This window comes from Aotus nancymaae, unplaced genomic scaffold, assembly GCF_030222135.1.
Source record: "Aotus nancymaae isolate 86718 unplaced genomic scaffold, 86718_ANA_hifiasm-v0.15.2.pri h1tg000064l_0, whole genome shotgun sequence".
NCBI classification, from domain to species: Eukaryota; Metazoa; Chordata; class Mammalia; order Primates; family Aotidae; genus Aotus; species Aotus nancymaae.
This window is the reverse complement of record NW_026988478.1, coordinates 2,288,158-2,308,493: the sequence shown is the minus strand read 5'-3', so window position 1 is coordinate 2,308,493 and position 20,336 is coordinate 2,288,158. Positions and strand designations below refer to the sequence as shown.

The 20,336-nt window shown below is 46.3% G+C and overlaps 1 protein-coding gene across 4 annotated transcripts in view; it reads right to left on the bottom strand.

The window, feature by feature from the left end:
- Window positions 1-20,336, bottom strand: part of IL16 (interleukin 16) — a 114,835-nt gene that overhangs the window by 32,876 nt on the left and 61,623 nt on the right. For 3 of the 4 annotated variants that reach the window (XM_021674372.2, XM_064366137.1, XM_012466941.3), the window contains exons 3-5: window positions 13,301-13,409; window positions 7,151-7,293; window positions 3,126-3,236 (exon numbers count right to left, since the gene is read on the bottom strand). In XM_021674372.2, the coding sequence (XP_021530047.2) occupies window positions 3,126-3,236; window positions 7,151-7,293; window positions 13,301-13,409 (363 nt within the window). Of the gene's footprint in view, window positions 1-3,125; window positions 3,237-7,150; window positions 7,294-13,300; window positions 13,410-15,605; window positions 15,837-20,336 lie in introns of all 4 variants that reach the window. The other variant, XM_012466942.3, reaches the window with a different exon arrangement.

Genomic DNA, 20,336 nt, shown 5'->3' with positions numbered 1-20,336 from the left:
TATTACCTCACAGGGTTGTGTTTGAAAATAAAATAGCTAGCAGCAATCATACAAATATCAACAGCAGTAATAATAGTAGCAGCTTTACAATGGTATCGCCTCTCCCACCAAAGGCTCCCCACTCCCCTTCTCAAGGACGATCCCTCCTCCAATCACGTGCTCTCCCTCCTGCACCTGCTTTATCTGCCATCGTCCCAGGTGATTCCCAGGAGCCAATAAACATATCTCGGAATTGCGCAGGTGGCTCTGGGAGGAGAAACTCATTAGCTCAGGTAGTCTCAGCTGGGGAGCAGCCAGGAGGCAGCAGAGAGATGGCGGGCAGGAAGTCCAGGGAAAGGCTGAGTGAGGTCTAGGCAGGAAGAGAAGGGAGGGTGGGCACAGCGCCCCCTGCAGACCTGCCAGTGAGTTAGAACGGCCTGGCAGATGGCAGCATCACTCGGTGCCACAGAGACAGCAGGCTGTCTGCCCTCTTCCTGGCGCTGTGGGGAGTCAGTGGGAGAGCCGTGGGTGGGGAGCTGTTCTAAGCCTCTGGTGAAGGTGGTGTGTGTCCCAGGATGGGCAGGACGAATGGTGTCTGGGAGTAACACAGGCTTAAGAAAAGGTGAGGTAGGAGGTCCTCCAGGGCTCCTCCATGGGCCCCTAGCCTCATCCTGGCTGAGACAACTGCCCTAGACTCAAAGTCTCACCCACCCTGGGGATGCAGGATGGCATCATGGTTAAGAACAAGGCCCAGGGGTCAGGCCGCCTCGGGTCATTGCCTTAGTTCAGCTGCTCACTAACCAAGTGAGCTTGGACAAGTCCTGCAAGCTCCCAGGTCCCCCGTCCGTCTTCATATCTATAGACACACATACATACATAGATATTTCCTAGAAATAGCATCTCTCTCTGCTGCCCAGGCTGGAATGCAATGGCTCTATCACATTTCACTGTGGCCTCGAATTCCTCGGCTCAAGCAAACCTCCCACCTCAGCCTCCTGGGCAGCTGGGACTACAGGCGTGTGCCGCCGCACCAGGTTAATTTTTGTTTTATTTTATTTTGGTAGAGACAGTGTCTTACTAAGTTGCCCAGACTGGTCTCCGACTCCAGGACTCCAACCGGAGGGCTCCCAAAGTGCTGGGATTACAAGCGTGAGCCAGTGCGCCTGGCTCCACACCGATAAAACGGAGATAGTAAGAGAATTGTTTTGGGGATTAAAGGAGTTACCCTTGCAAAGCCCATACCACAAGGCCCACTGGTGGTGGCTGCTTTTATCGCGTGATTTGCTTTTGACTCTGCCTCCAGCACCCGCTGACCCTTCCGGCTCCAACTCCTCCCCCTGTTTCACTGCTACTTGTCATCCTGTTAGTGAACAGATCTTGGGGTGTAGGTTGTATTGCCAGATAGTGGGAAGCCTGCTTTGTTTCTGAACTCATCATCCCTGCTCTGTACCTGAGGATTTCTGTATCAAATGATTCATCTTCTTCCATCCCCCGGGCTTGTAACGATTACTCCTCTGAGTAATCTGAATGTTCATTTTGTTCACATCAAGATAACTGAAACCATTTTTGGTCATCTGTGCCTGAGTTTCGGTGGCCTTTACCATTTCACCTTCTTTCAAGCACCGCAAACCATTTAAAAGTCAATTTTAAAAAGTGACTTCTACCTAAATTCAAGGGGAAAAAGCATTGTGATTTACTAATCAGAAAATGGGGTTGTTCAGAGAACGTCAGCATAGAAGTATAGTTACTCCCTTGTGAGGAGAGAAGCATTCATCCAGTATGTCTCATGTCTGACTTCTCTTTTATTCCCTGCTAAGCTTCCAGGAGACAGAAGGGACAGGAGGGTGGAGGGAGAGAGGACCTGAGGTGTGTGGTGGGGCCCCTCCCCCTGCAAAGACCATAAGTAGCAATTAGGGCCTCCCCTCATACCACACAGCAAAATTACATAAAGAAATGACCCTTTCATTATTTCAGCAAATGGGTTGCTCGGGCTGGTCTGAGAACTTTGCAGTCGACCTTACGCACAAGGTGGCGTGTTTTGGGAGCAGTGCAAACGTGTCCACCCCCTACCTCACTATCACTACCAATACTTTTGCATCCCCTTCGGAGATCTCTCAGCCGTGAAGCAGAGATCGGTGTGACGCTTCATCATCTTGAGAGAGGTGGAGTTCGTTCTGACTCTTCCAGAGGCTCCAACTGACGGCAAAATGCACCATCAACCATTGAACATGCGGTAGGTAACATGTTTTCATAGATGAATATGTGGGTCCCTACTTTATTATGCCAACATCTGAATGGCGGAGGTAAACTCAGGATCCAGAAATCTCTGTAAACAATTTGGATTTATGTATCAGGTAAAATTAAGTCCTGGGAACTAGTCTGCCAGGAATGAATTCACGAACAAGCTTTGAAAGCGCGAAGGCAGGGGGCAGGGAATGGCGTTCTTTACAGGAACATGAGCACGTTGTCTAATTAGAAGATTGTGCGCTGCTTGAACTCAGGCAGCTGTGATTTTTAAAAGACGAGCCGCTTTTGTGTTTGTCTCTTCTGATGTGCCAGGACACCCCAGCGGTCCTATTCCCGTCCTCCCCAGGACACCCCAGCGGTCCTATTCCCGTCCTCCCCAGCGGTCCTATTCCCGTCCTCCCCTGGACACCCCGGCGGTCCTATTCCCGTCCTCCCCAGGACACCCCGGCCTCCTATTCCCGTCCTCCCCAGCGGTCCTATTCCCGTCCTCCCCTGGACATCCCGGCGGTCCTATTCCCGTCCTCCCCTGGACACCCCGGCGGTCCTATTCCCGTCCTCCCCAGGACACCCCGGCCTCCTATTCCCGTCCTCCCCAGCGGTCCTATTCCCGTCCTCCCCTGGACATCCCGGCGGTCCTATTCCCGTCCTCCCCAGGACACCCCGGCCTCCTATTCCCGTCCTCCCCAGCGGTCCTATTCCCGTCCTCCCCTGGACACCCCAGCGGTCCTATTCCCGTCCTCCCCTGGACACCCCGGCCTCCTATTCCCATCCTCCCCAGCGGTCCTATTCCCGTCCTCCCCAGGACACCCCGGCGGTCCTATTCCCGTCCTCCCCAGGACACAGCAGCTCCTCGGAGACTGGTACCGCGCGGGAATCCGTTGGTCACCATCCCTCCTCACCTTAGCCTGGCCTTTCATCAACACGATGTTGGAGATGACGGAAGCCTGGAGGCCCCCGGACGGCTGCATGAGCTGAGCTGTGCTCAGGGACCGTGTTGGCCTTGAAGTGCCCTGCAACAAGAAACCCAAGTGGACAGAAGATTAGCCACACAGGAGCAGCACACGCCTGCCTCCCCGGGAAGGGGAAAAGCCCAGCCACGGAAAGGAACCAAGTCCTCTTTCTCTTAACTGCTCACAGCATAACGACCGGAATGTGGGTAGTGGGGTGTGGGCAGGATTCTGATGGGGAGGGACTTCCTTGGTTCCAGGAACCCGCTTTGCTGAGCCCACTCTCCCTGCAGATGAGCAGCCAAAAGGCTCACTAAGGTTTGTCAAGGAAGTAGGTCCAGGTTAACATCACAGACCCCACTGTCTCCGGGACCGGGCCTCATAACTGAGATCTCAGGTAGAAATTGGAAAGCCAGCTACCCAGTATGCCTTGAAACTATGTCCATCCAAGACATTTACTGAGAAGTGCCAGGCAGGAGGTGGTGGGCAAGGGGGCAGCAGCCCAAAGACTTAAAAACTCAGAATGTGGCCAGGTGTGGTGGCTCACGCCTGCAATCCCAGCACTTTGGGAGGCTGAGGTGGGCAGATCATGAGATCAGGAGTTCAAGACCAGCCTGGACAACATGGTGAAACCCCATCTCTACTAAAAATACAAAAACTAGCTGGGCATGGTGGCAGGCATGTAATCGCAGCTACCCGGGAGGCCGAGGCAGGAGAATCACTTGAACCTGGGAGGCGGAGGTTGTGGTAAGCCGAGATCGCACCACTGCACCCCAGCCTGAGTGAAAGATCAAAACTCTGTCTCAAAAACCAAAAAACTCAGAATGTAATTTTGGGGTAGGCAGACAGGCAATTAACTATTTGTGAATGAGAAGCAGAGTTCATTTGCAAATAGTGAAGCCACAGGAAGTGCCCTGCAGAGGGAAAATACAGCTTGGTGGTGAGAGCTTAGACTCAGGAACCCCACTGCCGGGTTCTTTCGGGCTCTGCCCATTATCAGCTGGTGGGTGACCTTGCCTTAGTGGCTTAGCCGGCTCTGCCTCAGTTTCCTCAGCTGTAAAAGCACGGTCCTAATGGGGCCTATCTAATAGTGCTGCTTTGAAGAATAAATCTATGTGAGTGCTTAGAACGCTGCCCGACACATGGGAAGTGCCTTAGACGTTTCTTGTCGTTACTGTAAACGCTAAGACTGTTTGCTACTTTCGCCATTTTACAGTTTGGAAAGAGTCGTCTGGGGCTGAAGGCTGTGCTTCCTGATTGCCCACCAAAGCGGACGCACGGGCTGTGAATGCGGAGGCAGCTGCTTGCTCCCTGCTCTCTGATATCAGAGATGCTGCAAGGCAGAACCAGGAGCCCGGGCTGCTGACTCCCAGGCTGGTGCTGTCCCCATGACACCTGAGCAGAGGAAGCGGCACAGCCTGGGCTCTGAGCTGCCCGCATTCATATCCATTCTGCTGCTATAATTAGATAACCTTGGCAGGGCCACTTAACTTCTCAGCCATGGCCTCTGCACCTGTCGAAGGTGGGTATCGACAGTACTTAGCTCTCTTTATGTTGTACTCCCTTGGCTGTATAGCTGTTTAGGTAACAAATGCACGAAGCTACGTAGAACACACAGCCTCATGTCTGGCGGGCAGCGAACGTGGAATGCATGTTTTCTTTATTACTAGCATTCCCTGGATGTGAACTCCTCTTCTCTGGATTGCCCTCTCTCTCGTTGGCTTGCAACTGCCCACACCTGATGGGCTGCTGTCCCCAAAGTCACCCGGGAAATACCCAGGTCCTGTAGCTCTAAGCCACGCCTTGGCCTTTCCATCCACTGTGGATTCCACCCTCCCTCCTTCTCTTCCAGAAACACCCTTTCTGTGGTAACTCCCTCTCCTCCTCCTTTGGAGGGCTGCTATGAAGTCAACATGAAGTCACGCACGCACATCCATGGTGGTTCATTTTCTGTGTCTACTTGACTGGGCCACATGGATGCCCATATATTTAGCCAACCATTATTCTGTGTGTGTCTATGAGGGTGCTTTTGAATGAGATGAACATTTAAATCTGTAGCCAAAGCAGATCACCCTCCCTGAGGCAGGTGCGCCTCATCCAATCTGTTGAAGTCGTGAATAAAGACTGACCTCCCCTGAGCAAGAAAGCATCCTTCCTGCCTGACTGCCTTTGAACTAGGACATCAGCCTTTTTCCTGTCTTCATACTCCAACTGCAAAATCAGCTCTTCCTGGGCTTGAGCCTGCTGGCCTCTGGGAGGGAGCCACACCATTGGCTTTCGTGGTTCTCAGGCCTTCAGACTCGGGTTGTGTCTGAAGCATAGGCTGCCCTGGGCCTCCAGCTTGCCAATTCACCGTTCAGATCTTGGAACCTGCCTACTTTCATAATCCCATGAACCAACCAATTCATTACAATCTCTCTCTCTCTGTGCATGTGTGTGTCTGTCTGTCTATCTATACAGCTCTTACTGGTTCTGGCTCTGATTAATGGTGTGTCTAATTGCCTCCTAAACTTTGAGGAGTTAAGTGAGTAGAGGCAGTAACTGTGTCTCCCACTCCCGTCCCCTAAACACTGCTAATCTCCCGAAGCACTCCTTCCTGGTGGAATGTAGCCCCTCCCTCCTTTTCAACATAGCCTCCCACGCAGCTACCACCGACTGATCTCCAGCCCATCCCGGCCGGCCAGGTAGGCCTCCCGTTCCCAAGGGCCTGGATCCCAATGCATGAGGCAGCTTCCCCCAGGAAGTACCCACTGGCCCAATCCTCAGGGACCCAGCGCTGGCTGCAGATGACCCCAGATGTGCAGGAAACCAGGAACTGGGAAAATTCTTAGCTCAGGGAGGCACCAGGGAAGCCATGTTCTTCTAACACTGGGACACCACCCTCCCAGTTTGGGAATTAAAAACACATTGATGCAAGGAAAGGAAGGGAAGAGAGAAATGAAATTCACTGAGCATCTACTATGTACCATGCAGGGAAATGTTGCTTCACCATGGAGCCCTCCTTGGGAGAGTCAGCTGGTGATATGAAATGCTAACATAAATGGCACTCACAGGACAGGCTGGTGAGCACAGAGAGAGAAGCACAGTTGCCTCCTGATGGGCATTTGGGAAAACGTGAAGTCCACGCCTTTGGAGGGATCAGGAGCGTTCCCAGGTGAAAGGGAACCTTAGGAAGGTGTTTGAAGGCTGGGGCAGTTTCCTTTGGAGGGCTGAGATAGAGCCGAGAGAAGGAGGGGTGAGACGCTACAGACAGAGGGCGCTGTGGGATCAAAAGTGGCAGCGTGCAGCACCGCGTGCTGCGGGGGTGTGGGCACGTGCAGGGTACATTGTGCTTTATGTGTGCTTAGCTCTCTGCCTGCAAGCTGACACGTGAAGTGGGAAGGTCACGGACTGAGGAGCACCCAGGGCAGTTTCCATTCTGGTCCCATAGGTTTTAAGATGTATAAACATATTCCTTTCTAAGCTTGTTTTAAGAATTAGAGGCAATGTTGGTAAAGCAAATCACTGTATTACAGGAGTGAAAAGCCTTTTTGCACAGGCTTCAGAGTCGTCAAGATCAGACTGGAAGTCCCAGCCCTGTTTCTCCTTAACAATGTGAACGTGCATAAATCCTCTAACTTGTCCAACTGTAGCTCCTCTTCTACCTTTTAGGAGTATGTGCAGATGAAATAAAGCGATCCACGCAAAGCCACAGTTCAGGGTGTCCCCACGTGGCCGTGTTCTGTACATGTTAGCTCCTGGTAGCATAGACGTGGCAGCAGTTGCAAGTGCCTGGCACAAGGGGGCGCTCAATGGATGACCATTTCTAACGCGGTTCTCCGCCCAGAGGTGGCTGTACCTGCTGGTACCTACTGAGCGAGACCCTTTCCTGTGTAGTTCTGCGGACAGAAAACCACTGGGAAGGTCTCTTCAGCCACTGCTAGTGCTGGGCCCCTCCCTTCTCCCCCTTCTCCGAGTTTCCCGCCTTTCATTCTTACCGCAGACTTTCCTGCTGAACAGGCCAGCTGCTGAGAGAGAGACTTCCTGTTACTACAGAGGGAATAAGGCTGCCTGTCTGTGGACGCTGCAGATTTCTTGGTCGTTGGAAAATCAATTTCTCCCGTGCAATAGGGATTAACACCTAAACCGGAAGAGGTAAAACGGCAAGACGTCATTTGTGCTCTCAAAATGCAAACTTCAACTGAGAACTACACCAGCCCCCACCAACTGCCAGTCCCTCATTAGTCAGGACCCGGGTGACTGCAAGCCACTCAGCCCTTGTGCCACGTGGCGGTGGGGAGAGGTGGCCGTGGAAGACATGGGCAGCATTTTCATGACCTCCACGCATGCTATCTGTACCGCAGGGTGCGGGCGGGGCTCTCACTTCCATTTCACTTCCATTCAATTCAGCGAGAATTGACAGGAGCTCCTGCAAGTCAGTCAGTGTGCCGAGCTCTCAGAAACCAAAGGCTGCATCAGATCCAGTCCCTGCGTTTTCAATCCCAACCAAGGAGAGGAAGGAGGAAAACACAAAGGTTTCCGAGGACAGGCACAAACAGGGGAGACCCCGCAGGAACAGGGGCGGCGGAGAGCCTTCTGGCTGCCGCTCACACAGGCACTCACACACAAGCATATGCACACATGGAGACAACTCTTGATTCTTTGGGTATCTACAAAAATGCAAAGCGACAGGCTTTCTCTACTTTGTGGAAACCTCAGACTTCCTTTCATCCAACCAGGAACTCTACCCTACCTCGCTACCCTACCACATCCAGCTGGGAAAACCTTCACAGATGATCTGATTGAAGTCATCATTGTTTACAACAGTGCTTCCCAATTGAAATATAATGCCAGCCACCGATGCCATTTAACATTTTCTAGCAACCACTTTTAAAAAGTGAAAAGAGGCCGGGTTCACGCCTGTAATCCCAGCAACTTGGGAGGCCGAGGCGGGTGGATCACAAGATTAGGAGTTCGAGACCATCCTGGCCAACATGGTGAAACTGTCTCTACTAAAAATACAAAACTTAGCTGGGCGTGGTGGCGCCTGTCTGTAATCCCAGCTATTCGGGAGGCTGAGGCAGAAGAATTGCTTGAACCGGGACTCGGGAGACGGAGGTTGTAGTGAGCTGAGATTGTCATTGCATTCCAGCCTGGGCTACAGAGCAAGACTCCATCTCAAAAAAAAAAAAAAAAAAAAGTGAAAAGAAACAGGAGAGATTAATTTTAATAATATATTTTATTTGGTCTGTTATATCTAAGCTATTGTTCTTTCAACATATGAATAATATGTAAAATTATTAGTGAGATATTTTACTTCCTTTTCTTCTTGTACTTAGTCTTGGAATCCAGTGTCTTTGATACGTTCTGCACATCTCTGGATAAGTCACATTTCAAGTGCTCAAGACTACATGTGGCTAATGCGTTGGGCACGGCCACTCTAGAGGCCAGGAGAGGGGCGGGGTTGGCCTCCTGTCCTGAGGGGCAAGTGAGGCTCCAGTGAATGGACAGGCTTTTGTGAAAAAACTCTCCTAAAGGAAAAGGTAAGATTGGTGGTAGCTCAAAGGAAGCAAAGGATGAAGCAGGGTTGGGTTTGCTTCTGTTTTCAGGATGGGAAAGACTTAAGCTTATTTATAGGCTGAAGAGAAGAAGCCACTGGCCAGGGTAGGTTGAGTGGCATCCCTGAGGGTGTGAGATCCCTAACGGGGGATGAGGAGAGGGACAAAGACGAGGTGAAGAAGGAGAGGTTTTGGTCCGTCGGGGCTCAGACAGTGGCTGGGGAAACATGCCCCTGTGAGGACAGCTGCTCCCAGCAGCTGCCTCGGCGAGAGCAGGCGGCCTTCCCTGAGTTACAGGGTCCAATTGCTCCCAGATGGACCAGGAGGGAGAGGAAGCCAGAAGATTTAGAAAACGACACATGCTGCAAAGAGAGGACACGGAATCAAGAAAGGGGGGTGAGAGGAGAGACGGGACCCCCTAGTGCTAAAGCTGCCTGTGCGTTATATTTATCAGGGGTGTTTCATAGAATGGTAGATTTCAGTGCTCCACCCAACCTGTTGATCCGTATTTGCACGGATGGGGTCTGGGGAAACCTGTGTGTTTGTCAGCCTGTGCAGGTGACGCAGGCGGCCCATGCTTTGTCGTTCAGGAACCCTGCTGGAGTTACTCCCTACTCTATCAGTGAGGAAATGGAAGCCCAGAGGGTTCCGGAACAGTGAAGAAAGAGTCTGAGGCATAACCCCAGCCTCCAGGATCCCAGTCTCTTCTGCTTCCTCATCCCACAGCAGTGCAGGGATGTGACTTGAAAGTGGGCAGTGGTGCATGGTTTGGGTTCAGAGGGAGTGAGGATGAACAAGCAGTCTGCCATCTTGGAATGGTCCACAGAGCAGATCAGCCAGACCTCAGAGCCACAGGAGAGTCCAGGGCAGCTGCTCAGGCCACACCCAGCTCCGCCTGTGTGGCCACTCCAGTTCCCACTAGGTATTCAGATCTGTGGGGACGCGGGCCAGAATCAGGACAGAGTGGGTTCTCCGAAATTCTACCTGGTCTGGGGTAGATTTCAGTGCCCACTTCCACCCACTGTTTCTAATTGCTAGTGGATGCATTCCAGCCAACTAGGAAATGTATCAAAATTATCATCTCCACTGGGGACAGTTTAAACCAGTTAAGTGTAGAGTATTGAATGACTTAATTGAAAATGTGGTTATTGCTGTCATCCGAGCACTTTGGGAGGCCGAGGTAGGCTGATCCAAAGGTCAGGAGTTCCAGACCAGCCTGGCCAACATGGTGAAACCCCGTCTTTACTAAAAATACAAAAAAATTAGCTGGGTGTGGTGGCAGGCGCCTGTAATCCCAGCTACTTGGCGGAGGTTGCGGTGAGCCGAGATTGCGCCACTGCCTCCCGACTGGGCGACAGTGCCAGACTCCATCTCAAAAAAAAAAAATAATGTGGTTATTACAACCCAAGGCAAAAAACAAAACAAAATAATTTTTGAAAGGGGAGCTATATATTGTCATGATTATGTAATAATGAGTTTATAAAGTTATGTTGAATTGAAAAATGGAAAAATCCATGGAAAAGAGATGAGTAACACCCTGCTAACTTCTTCATTGTTCGTGAGGGGGACAATTTGGAAAATGTTATGTCTGGTATTAATTAATTGATTAAACTTAATTGGGTAATTAGTTAAAACTTAAAGGGCATCAGAAGTGGAGACAAAAATTGAATAAACCTTTCAAAATCATTATAGCAAGAGGCCGAGAACACACAAAGGGCAAAGAACCATCAAAGTAGAAAGCATCGGAAGGGCTAAGTGAAAGGAAGTATGATCTGTAACGCTAACGGCAACTATGTGAGCTTCTCTTCTTAAAAAGATGGCAAAATTTGCTTTCAAGGACCTAACTGCATATCATTTGCATGAGATTAACAAACACACAAAAAAGACAAAATAAAAGGAACTGATTATAAATTAGTGATGCCGGAATCATTCTCTTTTCGTTTAGAAAAAAAAAAAACTACCTAGATTCTTACATCAAACCAAACACCAAAAATAAATTACAGATGATACAGTAAATTTGAGAAAAAAAGACGAATTATTTACAAATTAGAAGAATATATAGTCACAGATCTAACAGTTATCTGAATGTGGAAGTAACTTTCACGTTACAAAAGAAAACATTAGTAAACTTGATTATATAAAGATTAAAACACCTTAATGTTAAAAAAAATGAAAATAAAAACAAACTGGAGAAAGTATTTTCAACAAGTATGACGTCAAATATTAATTTAGCCAAGAGGCTTTTTATAAATTAATGATAAAACAATGATTATTCCAGTAAAGAATAGGCAAACTCACCAAAAACAAAATAAATAAATAAATGAAAGAATGCTTAACTTCACCTGTATGAAGAGGTTCTCTTTTAGCTGGGGTGGCTGGAGGAGGGGGGCAGGGACAGGCTCTCACTCTGTTGCCCAGACCAGAATGCAGTGGCACAATCATGGCTCACTGCAGCCTCAACCTCCTGGGCTCAAGCGATCCTCTTACCTCAGCCTCCTGAGTAGCTGGGACCTCAGGTATGAGCCATCAGGCCTGGTGAGTTGTTTGTTTGTTTGTTTTTTAAATTATTTTTGTAGAGACAAGGTCTCACTATATTGTCCAGGCTGACCTCAAACTCCTGGGTGCAAGTGATCCTGCCACCTCGGCCTCCCAAAGGGCTAGGATTCCAGGCATAAGCTGTGGCGCCCAGCCTAGGTACTTTGTTCATCTGTTTTTATCAGTGTATCAATCAGGGTTTGGGCAAGAAACAGAAGGCACATTCAGTTGGGATTCTGAGGACGGAGTAAAGGGGCCATACGCAGAAGAGCGGGCAGAGTTAGAACAACGACAAGGCCTGTTTAGGTACCAGAAGCTGTTACCACTCAGGCTCGTAGGGGTAAGGTGGGAAAACAGCGTTACCAGAGCCCAGCGGGCACTGGAACCGACGGGCCGCCCTGACACGATTTATTGTCACAGAGGGGCCCAGCCACTGGCAGCACTCCAGCACCAAGGTGGGGGGAGCAGGGAGGAAACGCCCGGCGGCCCTCTTCCACCTGCCCGTCTTCCACTGATGCTTCTCATTGACTGAACTCAATCAGAAGCCAGAGAGCCAGGGAGCTCCGAGGCGGTCAGCTTCCAGGGGCTGAGCAGGCCTGGCTTCAGGGGCACGTGGCCTGCACAGTCACCTGGGGCCCTGTGATTGAAGAATCCCAACTTGGTTCAAAGATTTTCTTCCACCTTTTTGAAATTATTAATATTTTTTGAATAGCAATCCTGCATTTTCATTTTACACTGAACCCTATGAACTGTACAGCTGGTCTTGGGTGCAAAACAAAACGGTAAAAAAACAGAATGGGTGAATGAGGAAGGGAAGGAGAAAAACCTGTAAAGCTATAAATTGCGGTAAAGCAAATATTTATTAAAAATCATAATCCGGCGTGGGCTATGATTGAAGAAATAGGTCTTCTTATATATTATTGAAAGAATATCAGCTACTGACATTTGGCAATACAGATAAAAAGCCTTAAACTACGTCTATCTTTTGACCCCAAATTCCATTTTTAGAAAATCTTGCTAGAAGAAAATAAGTAAAAATTTATGATAAAAAAGCAAGTAGCTTTTAAAAAATACTTTTATTTCCAATAATAGGAAATCACTAAGGATCGCGCATCATACAACAGAATAATATGAGACTTAGAGATTTGAAGGGACTTTCCCAAGGTCACGTAGGTCACTAGTTCTGGAAGCAAGACCCAAATTCAAGTGCCTTAGCTCCCAAACGTGAGCTCTTAACCAGCCACTGCCTTCTGCATTTTCTTTGAAAGATGTCATGATTTTGTCTGAGTTTGTGATGACACATGACTGAACGTCTGAAAATGACTGAAATATACCTAATTACAGGGATTTGGTTAAGTAGATTTTATAAATATCTAACAATAGGGAGTTGGTCACTAGATTTCATAAATTCATGCCACGAAATACCATGGATCCACTAAAAACTGGTGTTTACCAGAGTTTCTGGTGACATGAAGTAGTTACATGTGAATAAATGTGTGTGTGTGCAAAGGTGTTTATAGTATATATAGGCATAAAAGGGAAATCACTGAATATGTTAACATCGATGATCTCTAATATTATGATTTGGTGTGATTTTAATTTTTTCAGGTTTTCCTGCATCCTTACCTGCTTCACACTTTCTTGACTTTGTATCAGCATTCTTCTGTTTTCAGCAAATAAAAATCACGAGATCTTTCAACCTCAACCTCCATCTAGTTGCAGCTGAGAGAGAGAAGCCTTCCCAAGACCAAGGGGCATGTGAGGAGACAGAGCAGGAGGGCAGGAGTGAAGCCCTGCCCCTTCTTCCCAACACCCAGGTCTTTCCAGCATGGGACCTGGAGCCATGAAGGGAGCTGGCTAGACCGCACAGAGCTCTAGCAGCCAATGCAGAGGCCCCTGGCTAGCCAGAGCACGCACACACCGTGAAGAAGGTGGGCGTGCTCCAACGCTAGTTTAGTACAACGGGACCAGAAGAGATCCACCCTCCTCCCGATATTCCTGCTACCCAGGAGCAGCCAAGCCCTGTTCCTGAAGACGTGTTGGGGAGACACTTACTGGTTGAGTTGCTGCGTGCCCTTTGGTGGCAGGCTTTAGGAAACAGGAAGTTACTACTTTGTGCTTCTAGTTTTCCAGGCTTTTCTCGAGAGGATGCTGTGGAAGACTCCTGCAAAACAATTGCCGTCTTTTTATTCAGCAAGTTAGAATAGAAAACCGTGCTTAGCCAAATTGGATTTTGACACTGACCATGGGAGCGCTCAGATTGTCTGTCTCTCCTACTAAATGATAAGCACCATAAGAGCGGGGATTTAGAATCACCATCCTCCATTCACTCATAGACATACATTCATTTGTTTAATTGCAAATACTGAATGAATAAATTACGTTAATATTAAACTAATGCCACACGAACGAATCATCAGCTATGACACGTCACGTTCTTTGTTAGGCAATGTACGTACAGCTGTGACCAAGACACACCGGGTGTTGATCTTGGAGAAAATGCATTTTAGTGAAAGATGACTGACAATAAACAAGCAAAATAAAGGTGAAAGATAATTACAGAGAATAATAAATGCTATGAAGAAAAGAACTAGAGAGTGACGTGGATAGGGAGCCTGGCAGGTATGTTTTCGAGAGAAGGATTGAGCAAGTTACATTGTTCTGACATACCTGGCACATAACAGACACTTACAAATATTTGTTGAATGAATGTTATATAAATGGATTTCTTAATATTGAACTGTTCATGCATTATTAATGATATTATAATTTTACGACATTGCTGATTACTATATGCAAAAATTTAAGGCTTTTAAAAATCAATATTGTTAAATGTGCTTACGGTTCTCTTATCCTTTTTCTATCTTGCTATATCTATCAAGTGTATGTATTAATTTATTACGTATCTCTCCTCATCCTGGATTTTTAGGGATGGGTGGAGGGATAGAGCCTGATAATGAGGATGATAGTATTAATTTCTTTATCTTTCTGAAACTGTTTTCTGATTGTTACTCTATTGTATAACTTTGTTCACCACAATGATCTTGACTTAATTCTGTAGTTACATTGGTTTTGTTACTACTATAATCTTTGCGTGTGTTTGCACATTCTGTGTGTGTGTATATGCACACAGAGAGAGAGAGAGAGAGAGAGGATGGAACAGGGTCGTGCTCTGTTGCTCTGGAATGCAATGGTGTGATCTCGGCTCACTTTAGCCTCGACCTCCTGGGCTGCAGAGATCCTCTCACCTCGGCCTCCTGAGAAGCTGAGACTACAGATGCGTGCCAGCATGCCTGGCTAATTTTTGTATTTTTTTTTAGAGACGGTGTTTCACATCATGTTACCCAGGCTGGTCTTGATCTCCTGGGCTCAAGTGATCCTCCTACCTCAACCTCTCAAAGTGTAAGGATTAGAGGCGTGAGCCACCATGCCCAGCCAATCAGATTTTCTTTGCTCTCCTTTTATACTAATAATTTAGAAAAAATATTTTAGAGTATGGAGTATGTGAGCAGTATATTAAATAACATACTTAGACTCATTTCTATACCAGGGTCAGTAATGAAACAGAAAACATGACTCTTTCTCATAAGATGAGATTTTGAGACAACTTTTACTTTCTTCTTTCTCCTGGGATTTTACGGATGGATATAGGGATAGAGACTGATAATGAGGATGATGGTATTAATTACTGTATTTCGCTTCTGAAGCTGTTTTCTGATGGATTGTTATTCTATTTTATAACTTGTTAGCCACAATGATCTTGACTTAATTCTTGAGTTATACTGGTTTTACTACTCTACCGTAATTCTTGTGTGTGTGTGTGTGTGTGTGCATCCGTGTGCATGTGTGTGTGTCTGTGTGCATGTGTGTCTTCTTCCAGGAAAGCTCTCTGAATGTTTGCATGTCTAGGAATGTCTTTCTGTGATTGTCATGTGTGAATGATTGGCTGAGCACAGGATCTTTGGATATTGGTTACTCAACCTGGAAACTAGATGGTTTAAATGCTTTCTGGGACTTAGTGTTACAGGGTAGAGTTTGTTAGCGACACCGACACTCTATTATGACTCTATCCTAACTGACTTGACTGCCTTTCTTAGAAGCCAGGCTTAGCAATGCCTGGTTAATTTCATGTGCCAATGGTTTGCAGAAAAAATCCACACAGTGCATTTTCCAGAGCAGAGGAAGGATCCACGCTTGCTTTTCACTATATGCCAAATAACCCACCCTCAGCTCCAGCCCCTGCCACTGTGAGCTGGTAGGTATTGAGGGCTCAGCTGGCATCTCCCCCTCACTCCCTCGGCTTTTCCCTCTTATGTGGCCAATGGCAGGCTAATGAGCCCTTCCCTCAATCCAATCTCACCTGCACTTTGTCGTGCAGAAAGTTCTCATGAGTTCCAGAATGTGTTGGCCCCTTTCCATGGTTTCCTGTTTCTGACATGCATTTCCCCCTATTTGTATATTCCTTTTGAATTCTGATAGAAATTTCTAACAGGAGGAGGAGTTAATCAAGGGTACTCTGTAGCCATCTGGAGCCAGAAGTCCACTCAGTCTTTTTGAAAAAGATTGTATCCAGTTCTGACACAAGAGCATCCTGCAAGAAACCACACGTCAAATCCCTTTTATTTCTCATACAAGTCAATGTTTAAAACTGGAGAATTCATCCTGAGGGACTCCTAGATGATCATTTTCCTTTTCAGCAGCAGATGGTGCTACATTAACTTGGACAAAATTTCCTTCTCTAACCAGGCTAACCAGGGAATTCTTTAAAAGGGGAGAAAGCAGTGACTACGTAGAAGGTATTTTAATTCAGTTGAATTCTTGAGATTCTGTACTTCCAGAACTTAGCATAATGACTAGTTCTCTGAATTCATTACTTCATAAAACACAATATTCAAGAGATATTTCTTAGTTACAATGGACTGACAAGGTAATGTCCTGATGCTAATTTCAAGACCTCCCTCTAGCATTCTTTTCACTTCTGCATGCAATCCAGTGAGACTATGAAAGTAAAAAACAGAATATGATTACATTAATTTTTTAGGGTCCGTTGAACATAAGGGAGCCTAGTAAAACAGCCAGTTGGTCTACTCATCCCAGCAAGCCTTATTCGCAAACTACCTTTGAAATGGATATTTTACCTCAAATATCTAGCCACATGAGCATCAATAAGTAAATGATGTATACACAATACATGGTATACTAAGCACCTTTAAAAATGTTTGTAAAGAGGCTGGGCGTGGTGGCTTACACCTGTAATCGCAGCTCTTTGGGAGGCCAAAGTGGGGGATGACTGTAGCTCAGCAGTTCAAGACCACCCTGGACAACGTGGCAAAACTCCATCTCTACTAAAAATACAAAAAAAAACAAAACAAAAAACTAGCCAGCATGGTGGCATGCACCTGTAGTCCCAGCTACTTGGGAGGCTGAGGCAGGAGAATCATGTAAACCCAGGAGGCAGAGGTTGCAGTGAGCCAAGATCGTGCCACTGTACTCAGCCTGGGTGACAGAGCGAAATTCTGTCAAAAAAAAAAAAAAGTTTGTAAAGAGTTGTTGTGATATAGATACACCTGTGTTATCATAGTAAGTTAAAAAACAAAAAGATCGTATATAATGATGATGACTGACTACAGTCATGTAAAATACACATAGAAAAAGGGCTGGAAATAAATACACCAAAATAGTAACACTCATTCATTCAACAAATGCTTATTAAGTTCTTACTCTGTACCAGGCACTATTCCAAGTACTGAGGATGTGGCACCAGACATGAAACACAAGGTCCTACTCATGAATTAGCAAGCGTGTGTTTGGGTGATGGGATTATGGATGCTATATTTGTTCACACCTTTCTGTATTTTCTATATTTTCCATAGTGAGCATGTACTACTTGTAGAATCAAACCAAAAATGAATGATTAGTTTTACATTTATTTCAATTGCCACACTGGTAGACTTAAAGCCTGTTTATTTTTAAATGCCTTTCTTTTAATCCTCTTTGTAAGTCCTGAGTCCACAGCACAATTTGGAAATTGCTTGGCCTGTAAAGCCAACTGATGGCAGGAGAATCAAAGGAAGTGGAGCCTCCCCGGGCCCCGCCCGCCCAGATCAGCTATAAATACTTAATGCCTTGTTAGAGGGAACACTTTCTCTAGGGGTTTCAATGTTGGCTGCAGAAGGCCTTATTCAAAGACACTGAATCAACTGGGTCCCCATTTGGCCCCTCAGTTCTCCACATTTCAGTGACTCAGTCTCTTCTTTCCATGGCACCCAGGAACAGCGATCCCAGTTTCCACACGCAGGGAGATGTAGTCTCTCGTGCGTGCACAAGGCTATGCAGATGAGCCCTTCTTCCTTCACAAGTCTGTATCCTCCAACCAAAGCCATCTCGGACACAGATGACAGAAGGTTGTTCCCTTCCCACTGCCGTGCAGCTAGTCTCTGAACTAGCTGGAGGCTCCAGTCAGGTGCATCTAACTAGGCTACAATCAAGTTCTTTGATAGTTGTGTGAAATTGATGTGCTTCCCTTCAACACGGCCATGGTGTGAATTGGCTCATTAGATGGCTACTACTATATGAGAGAATAGAAATGTACTATCATGACCCAAGATGAGGTCTAAGTAGCAATTTTCTAACAAACACACATAAAACCATATGGCTTCTAAAGGTTCCTGAAATAGAGGCAATGCACACATTTTTGAACCTTCTATTTTCTCAACACCAAGGGTCTAGAACTTATCTATACTCTGGGACTATTTCAAGTTACTGTTTAAATTAAATGGTTTCTTCATCAGAAACGAGCAGTAGAGAAAGGGTCATGAGACGAGCAGCACCAAATCTCTCATGACTCTGAGCTTGTCAGTTGTCTGGGCTCAGTTTCCTTTTTAGTAAAGCTGAGGGGGTGAATGAAACAATTTCTATAATCACTTTCAGCTCTCTACTTTTAAATGTAACTGGTTATGTTTAAAGGGCACCTCTCTCAAATGATCACATGTCAGAACATCTTACATAAGAACAAAGCATCTGGTTTCTCTCTGGCAAGTGTGTCCTGGGTGGAGAGGCTTCTCATCAAAGGAGTCTCTGTAGGAGCCCTGCAAATGTCTGCGCAGTGTGACTCCCTCCCAGCACACAGAACAGAACTCTTCTGTTCCTGCTCTCAAGGTGGGGCTGCTCTCAGGGATGAGGATTTGTCATTGAGGTCAGAGGCTGTCAAAGTCTTTTCTAAACACATTTTCCCTCTTCTCATCAGAGACTGTGGCCCTGGGCAGCAGTTCTGTGGGTGATACACCCCGTAATTACCTGGGTAGCAGTCTCTCCATCTGCCAGTCCCCGTGGTGACTGAGTGGGAAATGGGGCCAACTGTTCAGAGAGCTCTTTAAATATTTTTTCCAAAGTCAGGATTGGTCATGTAACTGCTAGGGCTAAAACAGGCAACTCCGAGAAATGGAAGAAAAAACAACAAACAAGAATTTCATGCACCCAGGAAATAAACCCAGAATGAAGATGGAAAATTCTGGGGCTGTGTGTCCTGCAAACAAGGTGATTCCAAAGCCTGAACTTCTCCCCAAAGATCAAGACAATTCCGTTGTTCTGTTAGGAGCATTTGTTTTGTATGTAGCCAGCCCTAGCTGACATCACTGGCATTGCTGATGGAAGCCTGATGCTTCTGGAGTTTGCTGACTGCATTCCCCTTCCATCCAAACCTTACCATTTTCTCTTTGAACTGAGATGCCATAGCTGCTCCAGTCTAAGGGAACCACAAAATACAATTCAAATGTCCTCCTGATTGAGGCTTGTTTCCTGTGGTTGAATTGATCATGCAGCTACAGGCTTTGATCTTCAAGTCATGAGGATAAACAAGTAGGCCCCGGCGGATTGGTTCTGGGATGGCCACATGTCATATGGGATGATGAGGCCACAGACCTCCTGATACGGAAAGGAAGGCTGGGAACCAGAAATCTAAAACTTCTCCTCAAGTTCTTACTCTCTGTCCGCTGCATGACTGTAGTTCCCAACTCCTTATAATCTCACCTTCTCAACCTTCCCCAGCACACCCATTCCTACTGCCTATGGCATAGCTCAGGATATTTGTTTTAGATTGGACTATTCTTAATACAGTGCCCTAGAGGGTATTGAAAACCTATTAAAAAATTTTTTTTTGACAAATGGTGCTGGGACAACCAGATATTTACATGCAAAAGAGTGAAGCTGGACCCCTTTCTCACACCATATACAAAAAGGAACTCAAAATAGATAATAGATTTACATGTGAGAGCTGAATCTATAAAAGTCTTAAAGGAAATATAGGAGTAAGCCTTGGGTTGGATTAGTGAGAGCCTTCTTCTGTATGATACAAAAAGCACAAGTGACAAAAGACAGATAAATAAGCTTCATCAAAATTTAAAACTTTTGTGCCTCAAAGGGCACCGTCAAGGAAGTGAAAAAACAGCCTACAGAAATGGGGAAAATATTTGCAAATCATACATCTGATAAGGACTTGCTTATCCAGAATATCTTAAGAACGCTTATCACTCAAAAATAACAAGACAACCCAATTTTTAAAAATAGGCAAAAAGTATGAATAGACATTGTTACAAATGATATCTAAGAAATCTGGAAGCACATAAAAAGATATTCAACATCATTAGCCTTCAAGGAAATGGAAATCAAAGCTGCAATGAGATGCCGCTCACACCCACTAGCATGGCTATGATCACACCCACTTCATACCTGCTAGTGTAAGGAGGATATGAGAAATTGGAAGACTCTTACGCTGATGGTAGAAATGTAAATTGGAGCAGGGAGAGGGGTTGGAAAACAGTGTCAGGTTTTCAAAAAGTTAAATATGGAGTTGACACATAATCCAGCAGTTCCGTTCCTAGGTATATACCCAAGGGAAGGGAAGACACACAATCACACAAAAACTTGTAAAAAAAAAAGGTCAAAGCAGCATCATTCATCCAAAACATAGAAACAACCCATGTTCATTAGCTGATAAATGGAGGAATAACATGTGGTGTATCCATATAATGGAAGATTGTCAATTAAAAGGAATAAATTAATACAATAATACATTAAAATGAATGAACGAATA